This window comes from Chenopodium quinoa, unplaced genomic scaffold (assembly GCF_001683475.1).
Source record: "Chenopodium quinoa cultivar QQ74 unplaced genomic scaffold, ASM168347v1, whole genome shotgun sequence".
Classification (NCBI taxonomy): domain Eukaryota; kingdom Viridiplantae; phylum Streptophyta; class Magnoliopsida; order Caryophyllales; family Amaranthaceae; genus Chenopodium; species Chenopodium quinoa.
Genome location: NW_018742914.1, coordinates 7,598,327 through 7,625,418, shown reverse-complemented (window position 1 = coordinate 7,625,418; position 27,092 = coordinate 7,598,327). Strand labels below are relative to the sequence as shown.

At 37.0% G+C, this 27,092-nt stretch overlaps 3 protein-coding genes across 6 annotated transcripts; all 3 read right to left on the bottom strand.

Moving 5' to 3' along the window:
- Positions 1-10,160: 10,160 nt before the first annotated feature.
- Positions 10,161-11,917, bottom strand: LOC110727717 (replication factor A protein 1-like). The gene is made up of 8 exons (XM_021907298.1): positions 11,774-11,917; positions 11,429-11,690; positions 11,237-11,336; positions 11,021-11,151; positions 10,870-10,948; positions 10,629-10,740; positions 10,381-10,541; positions 10,161-10,299 (listed from the first exon to the last, which is right to left on the bottom strand). The coding sequence occupies exons 1-8, from the start codon at positions 11,915-11,917 to the stop codon at positions 10,161-10,163; spliced, it is 1,128 nt and encodes a 375-aa protein (XP_021762990.1).
- Positions 11,918-15,160: 3,243 nt separating this feature from the next.
- On the bottom strand, positions 15,161-18,183 carry LOC110727715. The gene is made up of 3 exons (XM_021907297.1): positions 17,257-18,183; positions 16,848-17,146; positions 15,161-16,571 (listed from the first exon to the last, which is right to left on the bottom strand). Exons 1-3 carry the CDS (start codon positions 18,181-18,183, stop codon positions 15,161-15,163), a joined length of 2,637 nt encoding a protein of 878 aa, XP_021762989.1.
- A 3,496-nt stretch (positions 18,184-21,679) lies between these two features.
- On the bottom strand, positions 21,680-25,266 carry LOC110728117. 4 transcript variants are annotated; one of them, XM_021907757.1, is made up of 5 exons: positions 24,683-25,266; positions 24,563-24,594; positions 24,317-24,414; positions 23,465-23,503; positions 21,680-22,878 (listed from the first exon to the last, which is right to left on the bottom strand). In XM_021907757.1, the coding sequence occupies exons 4-5, from the start codon at positions 23,486-23,488 to the stop codon at positions 21,913-21,915; spliced, it is 990 nt and encodes a 329-aa protein (XP_021763449.1). In that variant the 5' UTR covers positions 23,489-23,503; positions 24,317-24,414; positions 24,563-24,594; positions 24,683-25,266; the 3' UTR covers positions 21,680-21,912. The 4 variants fall into 4 exon arrangements, with proteins under 4 accessions (XP_021763449.1, XP_021763448.1, XP_021763451.1 ...); XM_021907756.1 differs by having other exon boundaries at positions 24,317-24,390; XM_021907759.1 differs by having other exon boundaries at positions 25,076-25,266.
- Positions 25,267-27,092: the final 1,826 nt, after the last annotated feature.

Genomic DNA, 27,092 nt, shown 5'->3' with positions numbered 1-27,092 from the left:
CCCGTTTGAAGTTCCTGTTGAGAAACTTCGGGAAGTTCCATTGTTGGAACTCTTCTTCTGTTCTTTACTTGTCCTCATGGATCTTCTAAAGTTCCTTTGTTCCAGTTCCTACTTCAGCCCTCTACGCTTACTGAACCTGCCAACATCACAACACTAGAAAATCCTTATTAAAAGGAAGTTTGCTCAATTCTTAACATCATCATCAAAACCTCATAAGGGTCAACAATTTCCCCCTTTTTGATGATGACAAACTGAGCAAACTTCTGAGGATGATAAGTAAAGAAACAGAAGGTTAATTTTTCATTTTTCAATTTTTCTTTTTTTCATATAAGCAAAGCAAAGAAACAAAACAGAAATAAATAACAGAATGAAAAGAAAATGAAAAACAAACAGAAAGCAAAGAAAGAAAAATTTAGAGAAGAGAACAACCTTTGTTACTTACTCAACTGGAACTAGAACAACTTCAGCTTTCAAGTTTGCTCCTGCTTTTCCCCCTTTTGGCATTATCAAAAACGTGACTTTTCAAAGTTTTATTCATCTACTCACAGTCCCACAGGCAATTCATCGAATGTGGGAAGTTGGAAGCAGCGCTGGCTAGCTCTCTTAAGCTAGTGCTTTCATACAAAATACCCTGTTTTCTCAACAAGCAATGCATGCATATGTAGACAAAGTTCCAAGATTCAAATTAAAAAGCATACAACCATCCAGAAAAGTTAGAGTTATAACAGACCAAGTTCCAAAATAACCAACAAAGTTCCAAAGTCAAACCAAGTTCAAAAACATAGAAAACATAACATTGTTCCGAAAGTCATATGAAATAGACTAAGCTAAGGGATGGCTGGGTTAGGCTGCAAGGATGGTCAGGCATCAAGCGCTTTTCAGAATTTGCTCAAGATCTGCCTTGCTGTCTTCTTGAGCTTTCTTTAATTTTGCTTTAAGGCTTGAGATTGCCTTGTGGAACTCCTTAGCTTGAGCAGCATCAGTCCTCTCCATTGCCTTCAACTTCCCTGTTAACTCAAGAAGCTGTCCTTCAACCTGCATAAGTCTGTTGGACAAGTCAGCAATTCCTTCTTGGGTTCCTTCATCCCTGTTACTTAATTCCACAGGTTCACTTGCACTTGATTTTGCATGAGTTCCACCAGAGAGTCTTCGACTTTTCCTGACAGGATCTCTTGGCAGAGGACTCACTTCCTTTGCCTGTGGTGCAATATACTTAACACACTTCCCCCTCACCACTTGAAGACTTAGCCCCCTCAAAGTACTCTCATTGATCACATTTTCACCTTTTTCCTTCATTCGGCCATAATAATCCACAAGTTGTACACCTAGTTCCTCAAAACTGAAGCAAGGATAGCAGCATACCCTACTTTTATCTCTCTCTCAATACAGTGCTCTAGGTGTTGTATCATCAACGATGGAAAATTTATTTTGATCCTTTTTGACATGCAGAAAATTAAGGCCATATCCAAATAACAGAGTTCATTTTTCTTTTGTGTTCTAGGAACTAAGGATTTCTTCACAAAATTAAACAGTAGCTTATGCATAGGAGACAAATTATTGTGATTCATAATACTCACACCCTTTTTCCCACCTAAGTAAGTTATTACTTCAGTCTTAGTGTGCCCTGCAACTTTTACAGACACTGCACCTTTCATGTAGGTGTCAAACCCCTCACACGGAACTTGAAGCAAAGTTCCCAACCTCTCAGCATCAAAATCTATTTCTACCCCATTAATTTTACTGAAACACATCCCATCTTCAAGTTCACATTCTTTGCAAAATTCATCCATAGCTAAAGGATACAAGTAATTCTTAGCTTTTACCGAAAACAGTATTTCCCACCCTTGAAATTTAATCAGATCTAGAAGTTCCAGAAAATTCACTTTCCTACACCAATCAAAATCTATTCTGTAACCTACGACATACCTCTCAGCCTGCTTAGCCATGGCCTTTTGATCATCTTCCCCCTCAGAATCGTTCTTCTCTTTTGTTCTTCCCCCTCTTCCATGGCATCGACTTCCTCCATTTGCTCTTCAAGAGTCTTCTCCATCTTTTCTGACTTCCTTTTCTTCCATGCACTGAGTCGATCCAACACATTTGGTAGGCTTGCAGTTGAAGACGTTTCGGTTTCTTCAACTGCTTTGGGCTTAGTGTTTTTGTTTTCTGAGGTAAGAGGAGCAGAGGATTCAGGTAATAGCATGACACTTGGCTGGGTAATTTCAAGATTTTGTGACTTGGTGGTGAATTCTCGTTTTGGTTCTTAGGGTTTTGGTTTTCGCCTTCCATGGTTAGGGATGGTTTAGCTGTGAAAATTGATTTTTGTGGGTGAGAGAGTTTGAGAGTTAATTGTGATTTGACGTTTGTGGTTGGGTGAGTATTTATAGTGAAGGCAATTTCTTTGAGGCGGTGCGTGGGAGGTGAAGAGATAGAATTTTAGGAACAATGTATTTTACTTTGATTTCAAAACAATTTATCTGGATGGATAATCATATTAAAAAATTATCTAAAAAGAGATTTTAAATTTGTAAATTTTTGAAACAGAATTTTTTTTTTGTAAAATACATCCTGGAACGTGTCACATATATGTCTACATTAACTTGAAAATTATGTACAGTCTCTTAAGTATTAATTGCACTAACCTCCAAGAGTTTACCAACGGTGACATTCCCGTTATGTTTATCACACCAAGTTTGTGATAGATGTTTTATTCTTCTTATTGATCTTGTTACTTGACAATGCCATATCTAGGAACTTCAGTTGCAATCAATTCAGCTTGATCATCCCAAGTTCCAGTCTCATGTTCTCAAAGCGTTCTCTACTCAAAGCCTTAGTTAGAATATCAGCAATTTGATTATCAGTAGGACAAAATTCCAACTTAATATAGCCTTTTTCCACATTATCTTTTAAGAAGTGGTTTCTAATGTGGATATGCTTAACCTTAGAATGTTGTACTGGATCTTTAGATATACAGATAGCACTAGTATTATCACAATAAATTGGAACACATTCAAATTTTAAACCAAAATCACATATTTGTTGTTTTATCCACAGCATTTGTGAGCAACAAGCTGCAACAGCTACATATTCAGCTTCTGCTATGGACAAAGCAACTATATTTCTTGGAACCCCAAGAAACTAAGCATGGTCCAAGAAATTGAGTCATACCTGATGTGCTCTTTCTATTCACTAAATCACCTGCATAGTCAGCATCTGTGTATCCAACTAAATCAATTGATTCATTCCTTGGATAGTAGAGATATAAATCATCAGTTCCTTTGAGGTACCTAAGTATCCTCTTAACTGCCTTGAGATGAGATTCCTTTGGATTCGCTTGGAACCTTGCACATAAGCCTACACTGAACGATATATCAGGTCTGCTAGCAGTTAGATATAATAAGGAACCTATCATACCTCTATACATCTTCTGATCTATGCAAGTTCTAGCTATGTCTTCATCCAGTCTGGTGTTAGTTCCCATAGGTGTTCTTATAGTTTTGGAACTTTCCATCTTATATTTCTTTATGAGTTCCTTCACATATTTTTGTTGGTGAATCATTATTCCTTTCTCAGTTTGCTTAATTTTCAATCCAAGAAAGAAGTTTAGCTCTCCTATCATGCTCATCTCGAACTCACCACTCATAAGGTCAGCAAAATACTTCACCAAAATTTCGTTAGTTGCACCAAAAATAATATCATCTACATATATTTGCACAACTAAAATATCAGTTCCTTTAGATTTCAAAAACAAAGTTTTGTCTATTTTACCTCTTTTAAAATCATTATCTAACAGGAACTTGGATAACCTCTCATACCATGCCCTTGGTGCTTGTTTTAGCCCATAAAGGGCTTTATCAAGTTTATAGACATGATTTGAGAATTCTGGATCTTCAAATCCAGGAGGTTGTTCCACATAGTCGTCCTCTTTTAATAGACCGTTTAGAAATGCACATTTGACGTCCATCTAAAACAACTTAATTTCCATAAAAGCTGTAAAAGCAATAAGAATGCGTATAGCTTCTAACCTGGCAACTGGAGCAAATGCCTCATCAAAGTCTATGCCTTCTTGTTGATTGTACCCCTTGACACCAGTCTAGCCTTGTTTCTTACTATGATTCCATGTTCATCAAGCTTGTTTCTGAACACCCACTTTAGACCTATGACTTTCTGATGTTCCGGTCTAGGAACTAGGTGCCAAACTTTGTTTCGCTCGAATTCTCCTAGTTCAGCTTGCATGGCTATGATCCAATCTGCATCTTGTAAGGCTTCATCACAGTTCTTTGGTTCCAAAGTAGATAGGAACGAGAAAAATGCACAGAAGTTCCTTAGCTGTGACCTGGTCTGAGTTCCTTTTGTTATATCACTCATAATCATATCCACTGGATGAGACTTTTGATGTTTCCAATGTTTAGGGGTAAAGTCTTTGATTGGATACAACTTTTCAGGTTCAGCATCACTGTTTCCTGTCTCTTGATTCAGTGGTTCCTGATTCTCAGGTTCTGGATTCTCAGGCTCAGGATGTTCCTCTTGTGGAACTTCTGTTTCAGTTGCAGTTTGGTTTTCAGCTCCTGGATTCTTGTTTTGCTGCTTCATGGATATTGTTGATTCCTCATCAGGGTCATGTCTTCTTACTAACCCTATCTCGAAATCATCATCATCTTGTACATCAATCACAAAATCAGTTTCATAAAAAATTATATGTACAGACTCTTCAACACACATTGTTCTTTTATTATAAACTCTATAAGCTTTACTATTTGAGGCATATCCTAAGAATACAGCCTCATCACTTCTTTCATCAAACTTTCCCAAGTTTCTCTTTCCATTATTGTGTACAAAGCACCTGCAATCAAAAGATCTAAGATAAGAAATATTTGGTTTTCTTCCTTTAATTAGTTCATAAGGTGTTTTGTTGGTTATTGCCCTAATAGAAACTCTATTCAATATATAACATGCTGTGTTCACTACTTCTGCCCAGAAGTTCCTAGGCAGTCCACTGGAAATTAGCATAGTTCTAGCCATGTCTTCCAAGCTTCTGTTTTTCCGTTCAACTACTCCATTTTGTTGTGGAGTCCTGGGAGCAGAGAAGTTGTGGTCCATCCCATGTTCATCACAAAACTCATCAAATTTTGAGTTTTGGAACTCAGTTCCATGATCTGACCTTAGGTGAATCAATTGATGACCTGTTCTTCTCTGTTCTTTCTTCACAAAGGCAACAAAGTGATCAAACGTATCGTCCTTGCTTACAAGAAAGAAAACCCATGTATATCTGGAAAAATCATCTACAATAACCATCACATACCTTTTTCCACTCCTGCTTTGTATCCTCATAGGACCACACAAATCCATATGGATAAGTTCCAATGGTTTTGTGGTGCTTACCATATTCTTAGATTTGAAAGATATTCGTGTCTGCTTACCTCTTACACATGCACTGCAGACTTTATCTTTTAGGAACTTGATGGATGGAAGTCCTTCCACAAGTTCTTTTGATCTAAGTTTATCAAGCAGAGAAAAACTAGCATGGCCAAATCGTTTGTGCCATAATAAGAGATCATTCTCAATGACACTAAGACAAGTCAAAATACTACTTGGAACTTCATTGAGATCCACAATATATGTGTTCCCTTTTCTGGTTCCTTCAAGAATAATATTGTTAGTGTCATTGTTAATGATTCTACAAAGATTAGAAGTAAAGCCGACTGAGTTACCTTTATCACAAAATTGAGAAATACTTAACAAGTTGTGTTTAAGACCCTCGACTAAAAAGACATTTTCAATAGCATGGGAACTTGACCTTCCTACTTTACCTATAGCAATGATTTCACCTTTCTTATTATCACCAAAGGTCACAGTTCCACCATAGTAGGCATCCAGTGAGAGAAATTTAGATTTGTCTCCAGTCATGTGCTTAGAACAACCACTGTCGAGGTACCAAGTGTTGTTCCCCCTCACTGGAACCTGCATGAAAACTAAGCGTTAGTTTCTGGAACCCAGGTTTCCTTGGGTTCCATTGTTTTGGAAGAAGATTCAGATTTCTTCAACCATACCTGTTCAGCATGCTCAGTATTCTTAAGAGTATCTTTATTTCTTTTAGGACATGCAGCTTTAAGATGTCCTGTACTACCACAATAGTAACATAGCTTTTGACTAGGTAGATCCACATATTTCTTGTTTCTCCTAGACTTCTTCTTATAACCTAGTCCTTCTTTATTCTTGTTATGAGTATTAGCTATCTAGGATGGAATTCCATTATTAATCACTTCTTTGCCTTTCCTGGCTCTAGCAAGTTCCTCCTCCAAGGTTTGATTTTTTATTTTAACTTCTTCCAAATCAGATTTTAATTTCTCAAAATTTGGAAGTTGGCTTGCAATAGGAACTTCAGAGTCAGGGGAGTCAATTCCAAGTTTCAGTTGAGCTAACTCTACATTAAACAGAATATTATCATGTTTCAGTTTTTCAACTTGTTCTTTTAGAAAGACATTTTTATCATATAAGTCAAAGAATCTAGTTTGTATGTCCGTTTTCATATTATCTACCCATTCACTATGTTCTTTGTGAATTTTTAAAGCTTTATCAATTTGGAACTTTGACCTGTTTAGTTCTTTACAATCATCTTGAAGTTCCAGAATAATGTCCATAAGATTTCCTTTATTTAAATGTTTGAGTTGTCGATAGTCATACCATACCTCAGATTCAAGTTCCTTCAGATGAGATTCATCATCAGTTTTGGCCATCAAACATAAGTTGGCTGTTTCTTCTAAGGATTCTCTTTCTGCTTCTTCTTCAGAATCAGAATTTCCCCATGCAGCCATCATGGCTTTTCTGACATCCTCCTTTGAGAACGATGATTTGTAATATTTGTTTGGCTCTTTTCCCTTGTACTTCGTTTTCTCATCCTCCTTAGGTTGAGGACAGTCTCTGATGAGATGGTCCTTGGAACCACAACCGAAGCATTTAATCTCCCTGGAACTTGGCTGTACTCTCCTGTTCTTTTCTCCTCTCTTTCCCAGCATCCTCCTGAACCTTCGTACTAGCATGGCTGTCTCCATGTCATCATCTTCAGACTCACTTGATTCGTAAGCCTTTAGAGCAAGGCTTTTGTTCTTGGAACTTTCAGTGTTTGCTCCAAGATGAAGTTCATGAGTGAGCAGGGATCCATTGAGTTGTTTAAGGTTGAACTTGGTGAAATCCTTGGATTCCTGCAGGGCAGTGACCTTGGATCTCCACCTTTCATCTTGAGGAAGACTTCTAAGGACTTTCCTTACCTGTTCATCAATGGGTATGGACCTGCCTAAAGATTCTAACTCATTGACAATGTTAGTAAATCTAGTGAACATATCCTGAATGGATTCTTTGTGTAGCATTTCAAATCTTTCATATTTTGACATCAGTAAGTCAATTTTGGAACGTTTAACTTCATTAGTTCCTTCATGTGTTACTTGAAGCAAATCCCAAATCTGCTTTGCAGACTTACAACTCATGATCCTATTGTGCTCATGAGGTCCTAGTCCACAATGCAAGATTTTCATAGCTTGAGCATTTAACTCATATTTTTCATAATCTTCTTTATCAAATTCAGCTAGTGGTTTAGGGATTACCTCTTTGTTTGCATTGGTTTTTGTTACCTCGAAGTCACCGCTTTCAATGACTCTCCATACTTGGTAATTTTCAGCTTTGATGAATATCTCCATTCTATTCTTCCAGTATGAATAAAACTTGCCATTGAACATTGGTGGTCTTTGGGTAGAATACCCTTCTTCAAGTTTCTCGTGTGCATTCATCTCTTCAGGAACTTTACTCTACAAGGTTGCTTGTAATTTCGTGAGAACCTGCTCTAATACCAATTGTTAGTTTAGATGAACTACTACGAGAGGGGGGGTGAATAGTAGTAGGTTCCAATCGTGGAACTTAAGCGGAAATAAGCAATTAAAATGTAAAGAAAACTTAAAGCACACAACAAGTTTTACGAGGAAACCATCCAGTGCCTAATTGGAAGTAAAACCTCGGCCCTATTGGGACTTATAAACAAATTCCACTATAATAGGCAACTCTCCTAGTACAACCTATTACACATACCTTTGCTTTGCAAGTTCCACCACGGACACTTGACTCTATGATAGGACACTTCCTACCAGACCTAAGACACTTCTCAAGACCCTTTTTCTCCCTTTACCCAGGACACTTCCTAGGTGACCCAAGACACTTTTCAGGTTCCTTTTACTCACTGTGCACTCACAGCTACCACTCGAATTTTAGAGAATTCAAACTCATACACTTGTGTGAATTTAAGAGAATCCACAATCTCACCCCAAAACCAATTACAACTCAAAGACACACTCTAACACATAAATGGAAAGCTACACATGAAACCCGAAATCAAAATGATAAAGCTTAAACCTTTGGCAAACTTACTTTAAGCACTAAGTGGTTTTCACGCTTTTAAACTCTCATTTTACTAAGCTGGAATACTTCTATATTTATAGGAGTTTCTCAGCTTCTCAAACTAGGGTTTTCGCAAACAAGATAGATCAAACAGAAATCTGATCTTATCTTCCTTAAAACCGAAACCAAACGGATTTAATTTCGTTTTTATGAAAACCAAATTTTATCAAACTCGTTTTTATTAAAAGATAGAATTTTATGAAAAAGATAAAACCAAGTTAAACCAGATTTTATAAGATAAAATCAATTAAGTACTTTTTCATAAAACTTATAATTATCTTTTACGAATTAATTAGTTTGCCAAGCTTTATCTGATTTCTAATAAGTTCCATGCATATCTATCATTTATATGTTTACATCATCCTACGAAAACAAACTTATCTTTTACACAACTATAAGTTATGAAGTCCATCTTCTTCGGTTGATATCTTGATCTTTGTGTTGATCCTTGATTGTTGAGGCTTGCCCCAGCATTACACCAGAACCAGGTCGTTACAACCCGTTTGAAGTTCCTGTTGAGAAACTTCGGGAAGTTCCATTGTTGGAACTCTTCTTCTGTTCTTTACTTGTCCTCATGGATCTTCTAAAGTTCCTTTGTTCCAGTTCCTACTTCAGCCCTCTACGCTTACTGAACCAGCCAACATCACAACACTAGAAAATCCTTATTAAAAGGAAGTTTGCTCAATTCTTAACATCATCATCAAAACCTCATAAGGGTCAACAACAAGTAAAATAGATAGATGATGAGCTTGACAAAGTGATCTGAGTAACTAAAGTTAAAGAATGTATAGAATGTGACATTAAGAATTAGGAAAAAGAAGTAACAGGAGTGTTGAACACATGAGATGCAGAGTGTGATGTGTAAGATTTTACAAATGTACAAGCTAAGTATGCAATTATCTAGGGGATTGTTTAGTTAGCATGGTTTACAGGGTATGAGATATAGAGATTTTGAGAGCAGTAGCTGTTACTTTGCTCTTAATCTGCACAGATGAGTTGGATATTGATGCACTTAGTGATTTAATGATCTAAATGGCTGACTCATTGAGTATAGATGACTAACCCATGCGTAAATAAAAGCACTTTAAATGACAATCATAATTAGCATATTTGCGATAAAGAAATGAGCAAAATTCACACAATAAGCAAGTTTGAACCATAGGCAGCTATTGCATCCCTGCAATAATTTAAAGAACAAAGTGCTTCATGAAAGAGGTATTAAGTTTGAACCACAGGCAATTGTTTAATCCATTCAATGGATTGAGCAAGCAAAAGAGGCATTGTTTGTAAGCCTAATTCTAAGCAGATTTAAGTTGCTCTATATGACTAACATCATCAAAAGAAGATATAACTTCAGAGTTAAAGAGACAATGGTTGTTAAATTGTTGAGTAGTGAATATGATTAAGGGTAATCAAGAATGCCTCAAATAAGAACACATGCAAAATGATAAGCTGGAGTTATCGTGGATGATGTGTTCTGATTTGAAACTGCAGATTGGCAGGACAAGTGTTCAAGAATGAGAAACTGATTGGACTACCCACCGCAGCACTCCTGCCCTGTTTAGTGCCTGAGATGGATGGAGGATTATGTGCATTGGTGTGGATTTTAGAGCTGCAGCAACATGATCATAATCGTTCCAGTCATCGTGAGAATAAAAATCAGTGGTGTTATACCCAAGATAGCTAGCTGCATGGTATAATTTTATGTAGACTTTATGTTAAGTGTGAGTGGGAACCTTTATCTTTCTCTCAAAAATCTCAAGTGTTGTGAGCTTGAATATCTGCTCGCATACTTGGCCAAAGGCAGTGAGGCGAAATGTTCCAGTGTCATCTACAACATCAAAGGTAAAGTTAACCCTGCATTTGTGGTGTGAAATCATGGTAAGTGACATGAGGACTTGGCTAGTTGGTTGCGCAGCATAAGAATGCAAAACGAACCTTTCAGTGGAGGTGCATTTTTTGTCAGGGCAATGTGGGCAAAAAAAGTCCACATTTGCAGCAACGCCACAACGCTTTCCACAATTATCGCAGCCAATGTAAGCAATAACATTGTCTAGTTGTGCATCTGGAATTGTGACTGTCAGCGTGTGTATTTCTTCCTGGACAGTATTGTCAACCTAAATGGAGCTGTGTTAGTATACAAAAACAGGTAGTTAGTAGAAGGATTTGTGTGTGAGTGCACTCACATTTTTGCCAATGATGTTGTCAAGTGTGGTTGGAACCGGCTCAGCACCAATAGTCATGAATTCGAGTTGTCTTGCCATGTAATCACTAATTATGTCTGGATGTGCATGGGCCCTAGAAAAATATACAAAGAAAGACATAGCTGATTAATCACAGGAGTTTAAATTAAGCTTGATTTAGATACAATAAAGTGCGAATGTGTATCGGTGTAAATGGTTTTTAGCTATAAAGTTTTTGGATTACCAAGCTCTTAAAGCGTCAGCTTTTTCACCACTGGGGGCTGGATCAATCGTTGTGGACATGCTTGATTGCAGCGAAAAACCTGTGAAAAGTTGCATAAGCATACTTGATCGTCATATGATTTATACAGTGATAAAGGGTGAGAAAATTATACCTCTGTGGGTAGCAGGCTTCAGTGAAGTTAAGCTAACAACTAAGAAAGTGGTTGCCCAGTCTTTGAGGTTCTCACAGTCAGAAAGGGCTAATTGTCCCCATGCAGAGATGATCATTGAACGAGAACCAGTGCTGCAAAACAAAGTGTAAGTCAGTAAATGCAGATTTTGATTATATTGCAGGTAGCATTTTGGGGCCTTAAAAGGGTAGTAGCAACCTTTCATCAACTATGCTGATATCACGTACGTCGGCTACCCTGCCTGATTTGTATTCCACTTGTCGGGGGTCTTCCATGTGGACTACTATTCCAAGCAGATCTGTCAATTAAGTAACATATAGGCACATTATTGTCAAGAGGCAGATGTGTTTTTAGTTATTATGTGTAGGTTAGATAAGGTTTTGATGATACCAAACTGGTCTGATGATCCACTTGTCCTTGGTACATCAGCTATGGAGATGTATTCAGGCAACACAGGTCCCTCTGTTCGATCAATAACTTGAATTTTAGTCATTCCGCCGAAGGTTAGTTCACATTCTCCTAGGAATGAACTAAATTTCGTGTTGATTGTTCGCACTGGAGCATTAGCTATCTCATACTTCTTCTTGTGTTCAAAGACTTTTTGAAAGTGGTCGCATTCAGCTCCGAACAAATTAGCTTTCATGTTGTTACCCTGTATCATGGAAATGGAGAAGTCATGTATAGGATTGTAAGCACTTAATAACTATGAAATGATGCAGAGTGGTAAGTTTGCACCTCTTCATCTTCAAAAACCAATTTCTGAAATTTTTTCTTGTTTGGAGGAGTTCGGATAGGAGAATTTTCTTTCACTGTCACACGTACTTTGTATTTCTTGCTTACAGGTGACAGCTTGTTCAAAGGCGTGTACTCAGGTTTCATCTATAGTATACAAAGACAATTAGTTTTGTTATTTGTGCTTAAATTAGATAACAACAAATTTGACATAAGTCTATGCATGTAAGTGACTTGTATAATATTATAATATTATAAAAATATAAAATTAGAATATTATAATTTTATAATATTATAAGCAAATTTGGCATAAGTCTATGCACAACTATAATATTATATGGTATACATGCATTTACAATTCAATATAATAAAATATAAAAAGGAATCTTTAATGAAGTGACTTGTGACTATAAATTAAGTTCAGTGCTATGCAATGCTAAGCACATAGCAGGTTTTGTATGACTTTCTAAATAGGTATAATTATTGCATGGTTATATCCCTTAGACAAAGAGGTGTTACCCAGGCATATATAAAAGGAATGTCAGGCTTCAACATTTTCACAAACCATTTCTTTATTCCACATTCACATTTCTCTAGTCTTTTTTTATTCAATTCCAAGTGAAAGTAATGGCAAGTAAGGGGAAAGATAAGGTGAATCCTAGTAGTGGATATGAGCTTCCTAAACAGACTAACTATGAAGCAATGGAGGCACGGCTCACTGCTTTAGAGAAAAAGGTGGAAGATTTAGAGGTTGTGGTATCTGCTCTCTTCTTTGAGTCTGAAGATAAGCAGCCTAGCCCAAAGAAACAGACACCAAAAGAGGGGACCAGTAATTACAAGCCTCAGCCTACGCTTAACTTGAGTGACATTCATCACCACTCCAGCCCTTCATATTCTCCTGGAAGTGATGCTTCCTATGGTGGTTCTTTTTAAAGGGCATTTGAAGCTGCAACAAGGCATTTGTAACTTAAATCTAGTTGTGTTTTTAAGTAGTCAGAGACTTGTGTTGTTGCTTTAGTAATAAACAATATTTTACTTCTAGTTGTGTGTACGCTGTTGTTAATTAGTAAGTTGTGCTCAGTATTTGGTTGTGAAATGTTCTAAGTCGCCTTGTGTGGTTTAAATGAAAGCTTGAATTTCTTTAATATGGTTACTTTGTGTTCATAATATAGGCAGTTTGAGCTGATTTATATCATAATATACGGGTTCTCATATAATTTCTGATGGAATTTCTTAAAGTAACTTTCTCATCAGCCCTTAGCCAACTGTAAGTTTTTTAAAAAATTAAAGATGTATTTGTTACTAATATAGTCAATAAGTAGTAATTAACTTATCACCAAGTCACCAGTAGGTCAACCACAGACTCTATCAAAGTGCCTTTCTAGTTTCATGTCCAAGTAACCTACTTTAAAAAAGACATGGCTTCTCTGTCATATATTATACTTGAACATGGTCCTTTCAACTCATGGGCAACAAATATAAGGGCATAAGTAAAAATAATTGTGTACATGTGGCTTAATCACTGGCAAGATGATAGTAAGTTTAAAAGGATGAGAATCTTCTATGTAAAGGACTGTATGTAAAATAGCTACATGGGTTGGCTGAATGCAAAGCAAGCAAAAATACAGCTAATAAAAACATGTGTACATATGTAATCCAGCTTAACAGAAGGCCACATGGAAAGCAACACATATAACTTAATTGAATGCAAGTAAATAAAGGAGAAGGAATGAAGTTAATGCACAAGTAGATGTTAAGTACAGCAAAGCATCATTAAAGTGCTTACCTTCTTCAAGTGGAGTTGCAGGCAGAAATTGGTAGCACACGAGAACAGCAGAGCAAATCAGCAGAGAATGGAAGGAGAGTAAATGCTCTCTAGAACTATAAGAATCTTAAATAGCAAATAGCCTATTGACAAGTTAAAGCTGAATGACCTTTATAACTTAGTGGTTATTAGGATGTCCTGATACAACATATTGTCCATCGAATAAGAAGATGTATTGAGTAATCTCTCTCAAGGAAATCTGCAATGGTAATAATTATGCAAGTATAATATGAAGTGATATTATAAGTAATAAGAGTATAGTCACTGAAACATAGTTCTGTCCAGTGGTTAATAAGCTGTTTGTGGTGAAATACACTAAGGTTACATGTGCAAGTAGATAATAGAGTAATCAGTTATTGATCTATTTTAGCTATAAAAGAATAGATGTTATGTGAATTAAAAATAGCAGAAGGTTCTTTTTGGAAATCATCATTGTGGGCCACATAGGAAACATAGAATTTAATTATTATTTGTTGTTATTGTGATGCTTGATAGGAGCAGCAGAAAAAGAAGTGCTGCTATAATTATAGTTATCTAGGGAAAAAGTATTTATTTTTAGCTTGAGTGTGACCTGTTTGAAAGACTAAGAAAGGGCTGCACTTAAAGTAATCATGACTTGAATCACTGTATTGTCTAGCAGTTAATAAGGTGATTATGTGAAGTTAAAGCCATGTTTCTTTACTGTCTTGAGGGTAATAGAATGAAGGGGTACTATATATAACAGTGAAATAATAAAGATAAAGAGGGTTTTGCAACAAATCAGATTTTGTTAGCCATTTTAGGTATATTGTAAAATATTGAAATTGCACTTAAAGTAATCATGACTTGAATCACTGTATTGTCTAGCAGTTAATAAGGTGATTCTGTGAAGTTAAAGCCATGTTTCTTTACTGTCTTGAGGGTGATAGAATGAAGGGGCACTATATATAACAGTGAAATAAGAAAGATAAAAAGGGTTTTGCAACAAATTAGATTTTGTTAGCTATTTTAGGTATATTGTAAAATATTGAAATCAGACAACCTTTGATCCTGATGTTTTTTTCCCCCTATTTGTAATCTCATTGAAAATTTGTGCTCATTATTTATTATATCAGTTCAATATCTAGTTAGGTAACAACTATATCCAAATTATTTATTTATTCTTGATAATGTTTTTGGTTTGCACCTAATGAGCATTATATAATAGATGTGCATTGAATATCATTTTCTTGCTTAGTCAAAGCACAATTGTGAAATATTAATTGCAACAGAAAACAGAAATGTACATGTGAAGTAAACCTGTTCAAATAGTGTTGCTGCAATTTGAATAGGAGCATGTAAATTAACAGGACAAGAATGTTTGTAAAACAGTGCAAGTGATTTCAATGCTGCATATTTATATATAAAATAATGATTGTAAAACAGATATTACAAAAAAAGTTCTCTATACCAAACTGATATTCCAAAGATGTACAACATCAGACCTGCATAATAAGATAGTAAAATAAAATTAACAGAAAGAAAAAGGAGTTTGTTTCAATGAATAATTATAGAAGCAATCTTAGAAATACCTGCATCATATTGTATCATGTTATGCCAGATAGTCGCAAGACATCATAAGCCACAATGTTTTTCAGAACTGGTGTGCTGTGAATTTCAGTAGGCTGGGGTGTGATCACAGTCACTTTTTCCGATTTCTTAGCCCTTGACAATGCAACATACAATTGACCATGTGAGAAGCATGGTTGTGGGAGATAAACCATGACTTGGCTTAGTGTTTGTCCTTGAGATTTGTTGATAGTCCTTGCAAAACTGAGTTTTAGAGGAAATTGGATTCGCTCAAACTGAATCGGATATTTTGCTGATGATGGAGGCCGAAGGTTCACACGATGGATGAATACAAGCTCTCCTTTACGATGACCAATTGCTATTGAACAAACAATAACATTTCTTCTGAAATACTTGCATATGAGACGTGTGCCATTGCATAGGCCATCGGCAGGATCAATATTCCTCAGCAAGATCACTGGGCTGTTAACTTTTAGGACTAGCTCGTGTGGTGTCATACCACTCGGGGCAAGCTGGTTCAAGAATTCTGCTGGGTATATTGCACAACTATCATCTAGGATACTGTCAAAACTTCTATAAACAACTGCTTCTCCTGGGAACTTGTCAATCAGAAAGTTGTTGATTGAGTCAACTGCATCATTTAATGGGGTTAGGATTGCCCTTTCTGTGAAAATATCCGGTGTAAAGGCAGGTTGTTGCAATTCAGGGAAAGCAGCAGCATCAACTAGATAATCAATAGGTTCCTCGGCTTGTTGATAATAATTCACAATGTGAGGAGGAACTTCCACAAAAGCATTCTCAGTTGCCTGAAGCTGAACATTTCCCAAACTCAGCAAAAATGATGCATATGGGGGATCTGCTTTAGCTCTAATGTTTTTAGTCAGATGTAAATTTTGTAACCAAGGCCAAATATGTGAATTAACCAGGCTTGTTGCAACAGCTTCTCTTTGAATCTTGTGAGGAACAACTGGTAAAACCTGCCTGAAATCTCCACCGAAGACTATAACTTTTCCACCAAATGGCTGATCTGGATCACAGAGATCACGGAGTAGGAGCTCAATAGACTCAATGTTCTCCTTCCTTGCCATTGAAGCTTCATCCCAGATAATCAATGTTGTTTCTTTAATCAAAGCAGCCAAGCTGCCTTGTTTAGGAACATCACATGCGAGCGATGTTTCCGAATCAAGTGGAATTTTAAACCGTGAATGTGCTGTCCTGCCAGAAGGTATATTTGCTGCAGCTATTCCTGATGTTGCCGTTGGAAGCACAATCTTCCCTGCCAAGCGCACTTCTGCGTATAGAGAATTATACAAAAAGGTCTTTCCAGTCTCTCCAGGGCCATCAACAAAGAAACAACCAGGCTTTTCTGCTTGAACGTGAGAAATAATTTTGTCAAAGGCAATTTGCTGAGCTGAATTGAGTTTATCTCTACAATCAATTTATTCTTGAGGAATAGGTGCATCCAAAGCATCAATAATATCCTTTGTTCTCTGTAGTTCTTCTGGCATTTCTTCTTGTAGATGTTCAAGCTGAAAATGAGACAATGACTTGCCCATAGACTCTAAGTGTTTCTCAACTGACTGTATTGTTAGCAGCAAAACCTGGCTTACATTTTATGGAAAGGTATGACTAAAGTCATTAGATAAATCATTATAGAAGTGCTGCCATAGTGTACGTGGATTGCTCGGAGCGCAAAAAACCAACACAGCTGCAAATAGTCGACGTAAGGCTCCTGGCATATGAATTTCTGCAGCTTCAGACAAACAGGAATAAACAACATTGTCTTCTTCAAATAGCCCTCTTTTAATAGCTGCTTCATGAAAAGTGGCACATAGCACTCCATTCACAGTCCGGAGGTCAGGAAACGATTTGGGACTGCGTACATTGCTAAGAAGCAGCCGTAAAAAGAAGCGTTCTCCTTCTGCAGGTGTAAGCATGCCAGCCGACCTATGACCAGTTTCTTGTTTTGTCTCTGAAACCATGCCTTTGCAGTGGCATCCCACCTGTAATATTCAATGAATTCACTACAGAGATATCCTGTACCTTGAGGTGAGGCTGCATTTGCTTTGAAGAATTCTGTTAGTTGAGTTCTGGATCTTCTTTCATTTAACACTGCAGAATCAAGTTGCTCATGACTCCTTAGCTGAACTGTTTGCATGTTTTCCAAGTGCACTAGGTGCTGCACAGGGGGGTGCATCTCAAATAAGTCAAAGCCGAAAATCCTCCAAGCTGCCTCACATGGTGAAACCCATCGACCAGACTGGAACCTTTGAATTTCATCAACGGCCTGATTTTCTTCACCAACAACATTAAAAGATACTCTGTCATGCCCTTTGTAAACATATTTGTATAAGTACTTAACAACCTGAATAGATGAGCAGACTTCTACATTGAGATGACAGTCAAACAACGCGGAAAGGTATGGATTGTATGGAATAACCCAACGATTATCAAGGTTTGAACCTCGAATTCGGACACTTTCTCCTGTATCTCGTCTCTTGTACACTGGATATCCATCATCATGGTTTGTTGTTTCTTCATAGAATTGTTTTGGGTAGCCATATTTGCATGAGACAGAGTTATTATTTTTGGCAACCATACATAGACATGTAGGGTTTGCTTCTCCACAGGGGCCATGAATCATATGGCGTACTATTATTTTTCGTAGATCTGGGGAGTTGTGGGGTGGTAGCTCAGCAAAGACAAAACGATCAAAATCAGAAGATGTTTTCAATTTGTAATCAGGCTTCAGGATAATAAGGAAATGTGCATGAGGAAGACCTCTTTTTTGAAATTCAATGACATATATCATAGCAGCCACTTTCCCAAAAATATGCTTCTTCATGATTTGTTTTTTCAGACAGATTAATTTCGATCGAAATATACGGGCAACACGATCTGGCCGGTTCTGAGCTGTTTCTCCAGGAGCTAGTTCTGCCTTGATCTCTGGCCAGTTTGCATTACAAGTGATTGTGAGAAACAAATCAGGCTTGCCAAAGCGTTGAACCAAAGCCATGGCATTGAGGTATCGCCGCTTCATGTCTCGCGGACCACCAATAAAAGTGGGGGGTAAAATAACTCACCGTCCTACATTTATGGGATTTGTTTCACCACTTTCAATGGAATCCAAAATCCCCTGATACAAATCAGCTTTGATTGTTTGTTGGTTGTGGCGAAAGTAGACTAGGCGAGTGTTCTCAATCTTCACATACATGTCAACTATATATTGCTGCAAACATCGGCCTGCACGCAGGAGCATATTGTTTGGGCGGCATTGCAGTTTGTAAGCATAGTACTCACGGGCAGAAATATGCCGGACTGAAGCACCACCTGCGTCCGCTAAGCTTGCATTTACAGAAGCATGATTTGTGTCAACAGTAGCATAAAATGAGACACTTTGTAATAAAACTCAAGGCAGATGAAACTTACGGCTAGCTTCCTGTGCAAGGACATCTTCCTCTGTATGCACTACTGAAGATGTAATGGGGTCTGTTTCCTGCTGTCCTGTACCACTGTCCTTGGCCAGACCCTGACCCCAGCCACAATCACCATGCGGGAATAAGAGTGGATACTGCAAGGGATCATAACATCCATAATTATGGTATATGCGATGAGAATCTGTTGACTTTCCTCTGATAGTGATGTATGGGCCATTGGACGCGCTTGATGAATTGTTGTCAGGCCAAATCGCAGCCACTTCATCTATTGTGGGTGCATTATAAACCTGCTGGTCTAAAACGGTGTTTTTATTGATAGTAATTTGTGTATCTTCTTGAATGTCAAGCTCTTTTAATGATTTGAAAAGGCGAGCGTAAGGATTTTGAGCAGATACCTCCATAAGTATGTCTATAATATCTTGCCTGACTTGTTTAAAGCAATATGCTCTAGCAGTTGATTCAAATTGGCCATCATAAAAATAGAGCTGTAAATATCTAGGGCCTTGTTCATCAGGGATTAAATCAGGCAAGTTATGGTAAATTTGTCCATGCAATTTAAAAACATATATTCCTTTATGTATGCTGCCATCATATTTACCACCTAATGAGCTAAATTCAAATAAGTTGTTATATAATCGAATGTATTGTCTAAAGTGTGATGCATCTTCCTCATCAGATGGTTAAAGTCTATATAGTGCAGGGGGGTATTCATTAGTGGCTAGTTTAACAGATCCATTTCCACAACAGAAATGAAGTGATTCATGTTCAAATTTTTTTACACAGCAATGTGGGCAAACGGAAGGGGATTTCAGTTTCAAAGGTGTGGCAGGCAATTTTAAGCCAACTACAGCTGTTGGAGGTTCTGATATTCAACCAAGCATGCCAAGCCAATTTATCAGCATGGTACATTGCAAAAAATAAGCAAATAAAATAGTAAAATACGCATAGGAAAACTTACTGGGCTTTTTAACTGTAGCTTGCTTGACCACCTTCTTTTGAGAAGCTGCAGTAGTTTTCTCTGTCATATGAAAATTACATGTTAAGTTATAACAGAACTAAACATTTAGTGGTTAAATTGGTCTAATGTAATCAGGTATGACATAAAATTCACTTAATCTGTCTCATATAACTGAGCAAGTTTTTTCTTTTAATGCTTCTATAAAAGCTGTGGTGGGAAAGGGAGCATTTATTCATCTATAACACTTACACACTGTGTATTACCTATAGTATATTAGGCCTGCTTAGCTGAACTGCATACTGGTGCATCTTTTTTTTTATATATATGAAAGGTTTTTACATCCATTTCTATCTGAGTTCACAATTGATCATGGCAGAAAATCAAAACATGTTTTCTAACCATTTTTCTATGTCTAAAAAACGTAACATGCAGTCCAAGCTGGAGCATCTTCAACTTATAAAGGCTAATTTACAGGGCCAATTAGCAGATGCAAGAGCAATTCATTTTGAAGTGGGAAAGAGAGTTGTGAAGATAGAAAAGGAGTTAGCTGAAGTGTCCATTGAAATTGAAGGAATGCAAACCTGTAATGAAGGGAAAAAAACTAAGAAGAATAATGAAGATGTCCCTGATGATAGTGCAGCCATGATATCTGATGCTTCTAAGGATCAAGTGGCGCCTAAGCACAATGAGGATGCTGAGAAGATTGAAAGTGAAGAGGACAAAGACAATGTGATGTCAGATAAGACCTACTGGTTTTGGTGATAGGTTAAAGTGTTGTAAATGCTTAGGCTGCTAGCTAACAGCAGGTAATGGTTACATTTACTATAATGCTAAATTTCTCAAATATATCTGGCCTTTAATCTGATTTCAAATGGGCAAAGAAGCTTTAAAGAACAAGGATTGATTTAAGGAAGTCTTACTGTTGTTTTTTGCCTTTGTTTGTTTTGTTCCCTGGTTTTTTTTACTACCCTGTGCACTTGTTTCACCTATTTCTCTGTATAGCCAACGGGAAAACAACATAACACCAATATCAGCAGAAACACAGAAATATAGCAAGGCATGTGTTCTTGTGGTTTAAAAAAAGTAAAAGCACCTCACTAACACAGGCTCTTGTTCCATAGCTGCAAGTGCTCGCTTACGTTTGCTAGACCTTGAATTCTCAGGAAGTTGCCTATACAACATGAACTGGTCTGAGGGAGCAATGCTAATATCTGTTCTCACATCCTGGGATGTTAGCTACAGCTGAATCAGCAGGCAAAAGCTGTGGGCCTGTAAATGAAAAATTTGCCATTCAAATGCATAGCTAAATAATCCAAGCTAGAATAAACCTGACCCTAATGCTATCCAAACACAGGCAGCTTTCATAGTTGTTTTAGCTAGCTCATCTTCTAACCTCACTCAGTGAATTTTGCCAAAATAATGCAAATAGCAAATAAAAACAATTTTGCTTACTATTAAACTGTGTTGCTGAATTTGCAACCACTATGTTGGTAACATTCCCTACATAAGCAATTTTAGGCTCAATCTGTCCAGCCTCTTGCTGCTGATGTGTGGCAGAACTTGCCCCATCCATTTCCCTATATTGAATGATAAGAAACACTTGCTAAGAACAAGCAAAAACCTAAAAATTCTGAATAACAAAAACTTTTTCTGAACATGTGATAAGAAACACAAGCTAACACCTCATAGGAGCAGGGGTTTGAGACATAGCTTGTATCATCTATAAACGTTTGCTAACCCGAGTTTTTTGCAACGGTTTTTTTTGAAGCAAAGCACGATCTGGATACCAACAAAGTATTTTCATTTTAAAAGAACAAAATAAAATGATTGCAGCTTAATAGCAATAGATAATTTATAAGGTGCTTTGAATAGCATGGGGGACAAATATAACAAGTAAAGGAACTTGTATGTACGCATGGTGGTAATATAAACTGAGCTACTGACAACAAGAATTTGCAAATAGGCACTGCAGAATCTTTCAATAAATGGAACAGTGTAACAATGCATTTGCAGCTAGTATAACCTGTCAAGGGAAAAATTGCACACTGATCAAATTTCAAAAATCTAATGGCTAACCATGTTGTGCATATAAAAAAGCATGCTTAACAATACAGCAAGAATTTTCATAGAAAAATGAGCAATGACAAGAAAATAGGACTTCATTAATCAAAGCTCAAAAGGCTGGAGTACATTATATTCTGGGAAAACACCCACCATGACTTGCCAATAAAACTAACACATAAAGCAGTACAAAATAAGCTGAAATACAAGCAGCACACTAAGCTAATATGCCATATCTAAGGGCCTACACGAACACACGAAACAAAACATGTAAGCCAGCAAAACAAGGTCTTATGTGACTCCACTATGATCCCTAATCAAACTTCCTCCGCTTAAATAAGGTGTCCAACTCAGGAGGCACTGCAAATGGCTTCCGACTGAAGCGGTCACCAAAAGATGGCCTAGCTTTTGGCTTCTGAGGTGGAGGTGGAGGAAGAGCAGGTGTTGGAATCCTGTGCACAGCAGACTTAGGTGTTATGCAACCATCTTCACCTAAAAAAGGAGCTAAGTGCAAAGCACCTTGAATCCCCAATACACGTTCTTTAGCTGCTAAGTAGCTTTCCCTAGCCAAGGAACACTTAATACCAGCATAAACCCCATTGCCATAGTTCAAATCCACTATGTCAAGATTGTATGCAGTGCGCAGAAAATCTACAGCCCTCTTAGCAGCCTCTTGTTTGGTAGCATTGCAGTCAGCACGAGCACCACTAAAAATGCATTCCATTCCAGTAGCAATTGGAGGAGCGTAAATCGTAAGCCACGAAATAAACTTTTCTGGTCCTATCTTGAAAGTGTTAACTGCCGAAACACGCGCTTTAGTCTCCACAGTTAGAATACGCAGAACATCCATGTAATCAATGCACACATATTTCTTGCAGCGCTTGTGGTTTGGCACATCTGGCCACTTGACTGGCACTTTCCCTGCCTCCCTTTCCATTGACTCGAGCTCAATGCGTTTCATCTGATAGAGAAATTCACAACACTGGAGCTTCTTAATTTTCTTAGAAGTCAAGTCTTCAACCTGAATGTTGTACTCCATCCTAAGTGAAAGAACGCCTTTTTCAGCAGCTATTTCACGCGATTCTGCTACTGTTTTAGCTGGACCACCCTCATACACATAGAAGCCCAAACCTGGGTCAGTCTCCAAGACAAGCTTCACATCATTCTTTCTCGCATCAACCAAGTAGTAAGCCGGCTGAGGAATTTTCAGATACTCTACAACTTGCTGGAGCAGGCAGGAAAAAGAAATAGACACTTTTCGAGTTTCAGGACCAGCCACCTGTGTGCATACCATAGCATAAGAAAAGTGCTTTTGCAGCTAACACTGGTGTAGCGACATCTTATCACTTGAGCTACAGGTGTAAGGTAGTGAAACATGTGTTGTTGGAAGACACAGACAAAGGCAAGGCTAAATCCATGGCACACAACAAAGCTATCTAAATAGCCCATGCAATTACATCACAAAAGAACAACAAGGCTGGTTACTAAAGCATGCAACAGATCACCTTCAAACATAACTATGCATTTAACAGAACATACCCCATTTAAAATAACAAAACACTCACCTTATACTAACTAATGTAAGCAACTTACCCAGGCACGCTACACATAACACACAAAACAACAAATCAACATAGCTGGCCCTTTAAAAAGGCAACCAAACATATATACCATACAAAAGAACCAAACTAACCTACCAAAGCATGTAACACATGATATAAAGAACACAACAAAATCATTACATACTAACTAAAACCATCCAAACCAACACTGAACAAAAACAGCAATGCAATGCGATTCTTCAAACCCCCCCCCCCAAAAAAAATGCAGCAAATCAACATAGCTGTAAATAATGGAGTACTTACAGCAGAGCTAGCACCTCCACCCATCGCAAGCTCATAACTCTGCAATAGAAACGGCAAAAAGCAAAATTAATGTCCAATACCTTCACCAAAAACTGATCCCTATTACAATCACAATTGCATGATTTATCATCAACAACAAAAAGATGTAAACCAGAGCTTAAGCCAGCCCATGTAACCAATTCCAGATTCCACACTAACTGTGAACCAAAGAACACTTAAAAAGACAGGTCAGGCCACACAAAAAAATGGCAGGCTAATTAGCCAACCTTTACCAAAACAAATGTAACTAAATCTTTACTTCATCACTAATATATAGATTATACTTAAACTAACTGCTGTTGAATAAATCACACAAAGTTTGTTAAGCAACCAATTTGGTAAAATGTTGTGTGTACATAAGCTATTTAATTTTAACAATGGCCACCAATTTAACCATGCCAAGTTAATTTAAACAATGTAATCAATTTGTCAAGTTTAAAAATGTCATGATTATGAAGAAATCCTTGAAGCAAGTTCATATATGTTCTGTGTTCATGGTCAGTAATATCAAAGATTAGTTTTCCAGAGGTGCACTGTTGTTACTATAGCAAAGAAGCCTCTATCCAATTTCATGATTACCTCTAATGTAACCTCCATGGGACTATGCTGGGGTGTGTGTAGTTTTTTTTTTTTTTTTTTTTTTTTTTTTTGTTGCAATGAGGATGAGGAAAACCAGATGAACTGGCTTGTATCCTTAATTTATGCAAACACAAAGCAGTAGAAGACAAACAAATGCAAACAAACTAAGCCATACACAACAGGTAATTCAATGAGCCATGTATCAGTATTGGCTTAAAAGAGGAAAACATTTACCCATTGGTATGAAAAGTGCTAGACCGATAGATAATAAGGTTCACCATCTAAAAACCACTGGGTAAAAAGCTGAGCTGCAACCAGCATAAAAGAAACAGCTGTAAAAGCCAAAAAGTGTGTGAAAGGCCTAAGCCAAAAATCAAATAAAGTAATTATGACACCCAAATCTAATCTACTTCACAATCAGGAAAAAGTTAACAATTTGCTTATTTCAAAAAATATCAAAGTAATCTTTTTATTACATACCTTAATCCCACTTCCCAAAACTTGAGCAGCAGCTGCAAGCAGAAATAAAAGTGATTTTATTTTGATTTGAAAACCAAACAGCAAATTAATCCTTTTAAAACTAAAAAACCTTAACCGTACTTCCCAACACTTGAGCTAACCAAACAGTAGCTTAATCTCTTTTGAAACCTTAATCCCACTTCCCAAAGCTTGAGCAAAAGCTGTAAAAGAGAAACCCTCTCACACAACATGCAAAACAATAGACCAACGGATAACTAAGAGGCTCACCATAAAAAGGATCAAACAATTTAGTCCTCCCAAATCCATTTTCCCAATGCCTGAATTGTTGTAAATCCCACAAAGGTGCATAAATTAATATCTAAACGAAGAAATAACTGTAAGCATAAATTAATCAGCTAAACAAACAAATCACTGAAATTGATCGCCACCCTCTAACCACTAATCACTTACAACAAACATAATATAATCAGCTAAATGTGCAATGCTAATTTCTAAGACCAAACTAAACAATACCTTAGAAGTGGAAACCAATAACTGCACCATGAACATCGAATTAATGCATATGCAATCAGAAACAATGGGAAATTAGCCTTACATTATTCATGCAAATCACAAATTAAGCTCTAATTGAATCAATGCATCAGCAATAAAAAACAATGTCAAATGAATTCCTACATGTTCAGCTGCTTTAATGCGATGCATAAGTGTCCAGAAATTAAGCAAAGATGATAACTTTAATCACCCACCTTGTCATATATTCTCAGACACGTTGTCACCCATCCCTACACGTGGTCAGTGAATTGGCAGCAATGATGCACACGGTTTTTTTGAGGGCAAATCAGTCACAGCACTGTAGATAAGGAAATGCCAGCACAAATACAGGGGTAATTTGGTCTGAACACTGTTCATAAGGAACCCCAATTTTTTGTGTGTTGGTGCTTTTATTGGGTAAGGATTTATGTTTTTTCTATTGTTGAGGAATTCACAAGTTTACAAGGTTAAATTCCGTCAGCTGCAATACTTGAGGCCAGGATGATGATCTCTTATCCTTCATCCTCACTCTATCCCAACTTCTCATGAGTCTAACTCGCAAATACTAGACAAAAAAATCGTGAGGGTTAAAGTGTGGTTAGGATCCTTATCTCCCCACCCTACAAAGATAAATAAATAAATAATAATAATAATAATAATAATAATAATAATAATAATAATAATAATAATTCGTCTTCATCTGTGATCTATAAACAATTTTAGAAAAGTGAATTAAATATATGGAGTAAGATAGTGGGATAAGTTGACGGGTGAAGGGTGAAGATTATATTTGTTTATTAAGGCAATATAATGGTGGATTATTTGCACGCAAATCTAGGCATGACTCGAGAGAGAAACCCTCACGTTTTGTACAATATTTCTTCAACTATAAGTAACTTTTTAGAACAAGGATCGCATGGTCTTTTCATGACTTATTTCATCCAATATTTTGTAACCTTTTCATTTTAGTTTTGGTGATTAATTTACAAGCTAAGTTTACAAGGTTGAGTTCTCTCGATTGCGGTACTTGGGGGTGAGAATCCCTTCCTTTTCCCTCACCCTCAAAGACCAAGTTTCTAGCCCTCAAACATTGGATTAAAAAAATTGAGGGGCGACTGAGATTTGGTCAGGCACATAAAATTTGTACATGTGCCACGTTAGATTTGATTTTGGTCATCAAAAGTCAAATTATTGGCTCAATGTTAATTGACTTTGGGTAAAATATATTAAATTAGTCCATTTTAGTTAAGTCCATTTACTTTAATAGTTAAAACCTATAGAATGGGTTAAACTATAATAGATGGACCATGATTACCAAGTCAAAACCCCATTACACATTAAACCTTAACCCTAGGAGCCACTTATTGTATAAACATATAGAGCTCTCTACTCCATTTGATAAGGAGAAGGAAACAAGCTAAGGAGGCTACATCATAAAACAAAGAAAGTTTCTCAAAACCCTACACCTCCTTACAAAAAACCTCTGAAGGCCTAGAAGAAGAAAATCAAGCATTTGATGTGGCATTCTAATCTAGAAGATCAATCGTAGACGAGATCAAGTCTCGACGACCCTTAACATGAAAAAGAAGAATTCAAGTCTCGACGACCCTTAACATGAAAAAAGAAGAACAATCCTTATATGAGATCTAGCCTTAGCGGGCCTCAGCAAAGGAGAAAAGAATAACTTCAAAACATTAAGCACACCATAAGCTCGTGCCTCTACGTCAAATATCTTCTCGAGATTAAGCGTTGATGACCCTAATCAAGAAATCAAGTCAATGCGTGATGCAAATTAAAATCTTGCATCAACTATATTCGATTGAGATCAAGCCTTGACGACCATCAATCAAGAATTCAAGTCAGTCTGCGCATGACTCAATTAAAGTCAAAGTGGAGGTCAAATTAGGGGATCAATTAGAGATTGTACCCACAAATTTCAAATTAAAAAAGTTAACATTTTGTTTCATTTAGGGCCAGTTCTGATACAATTATTTTCAGT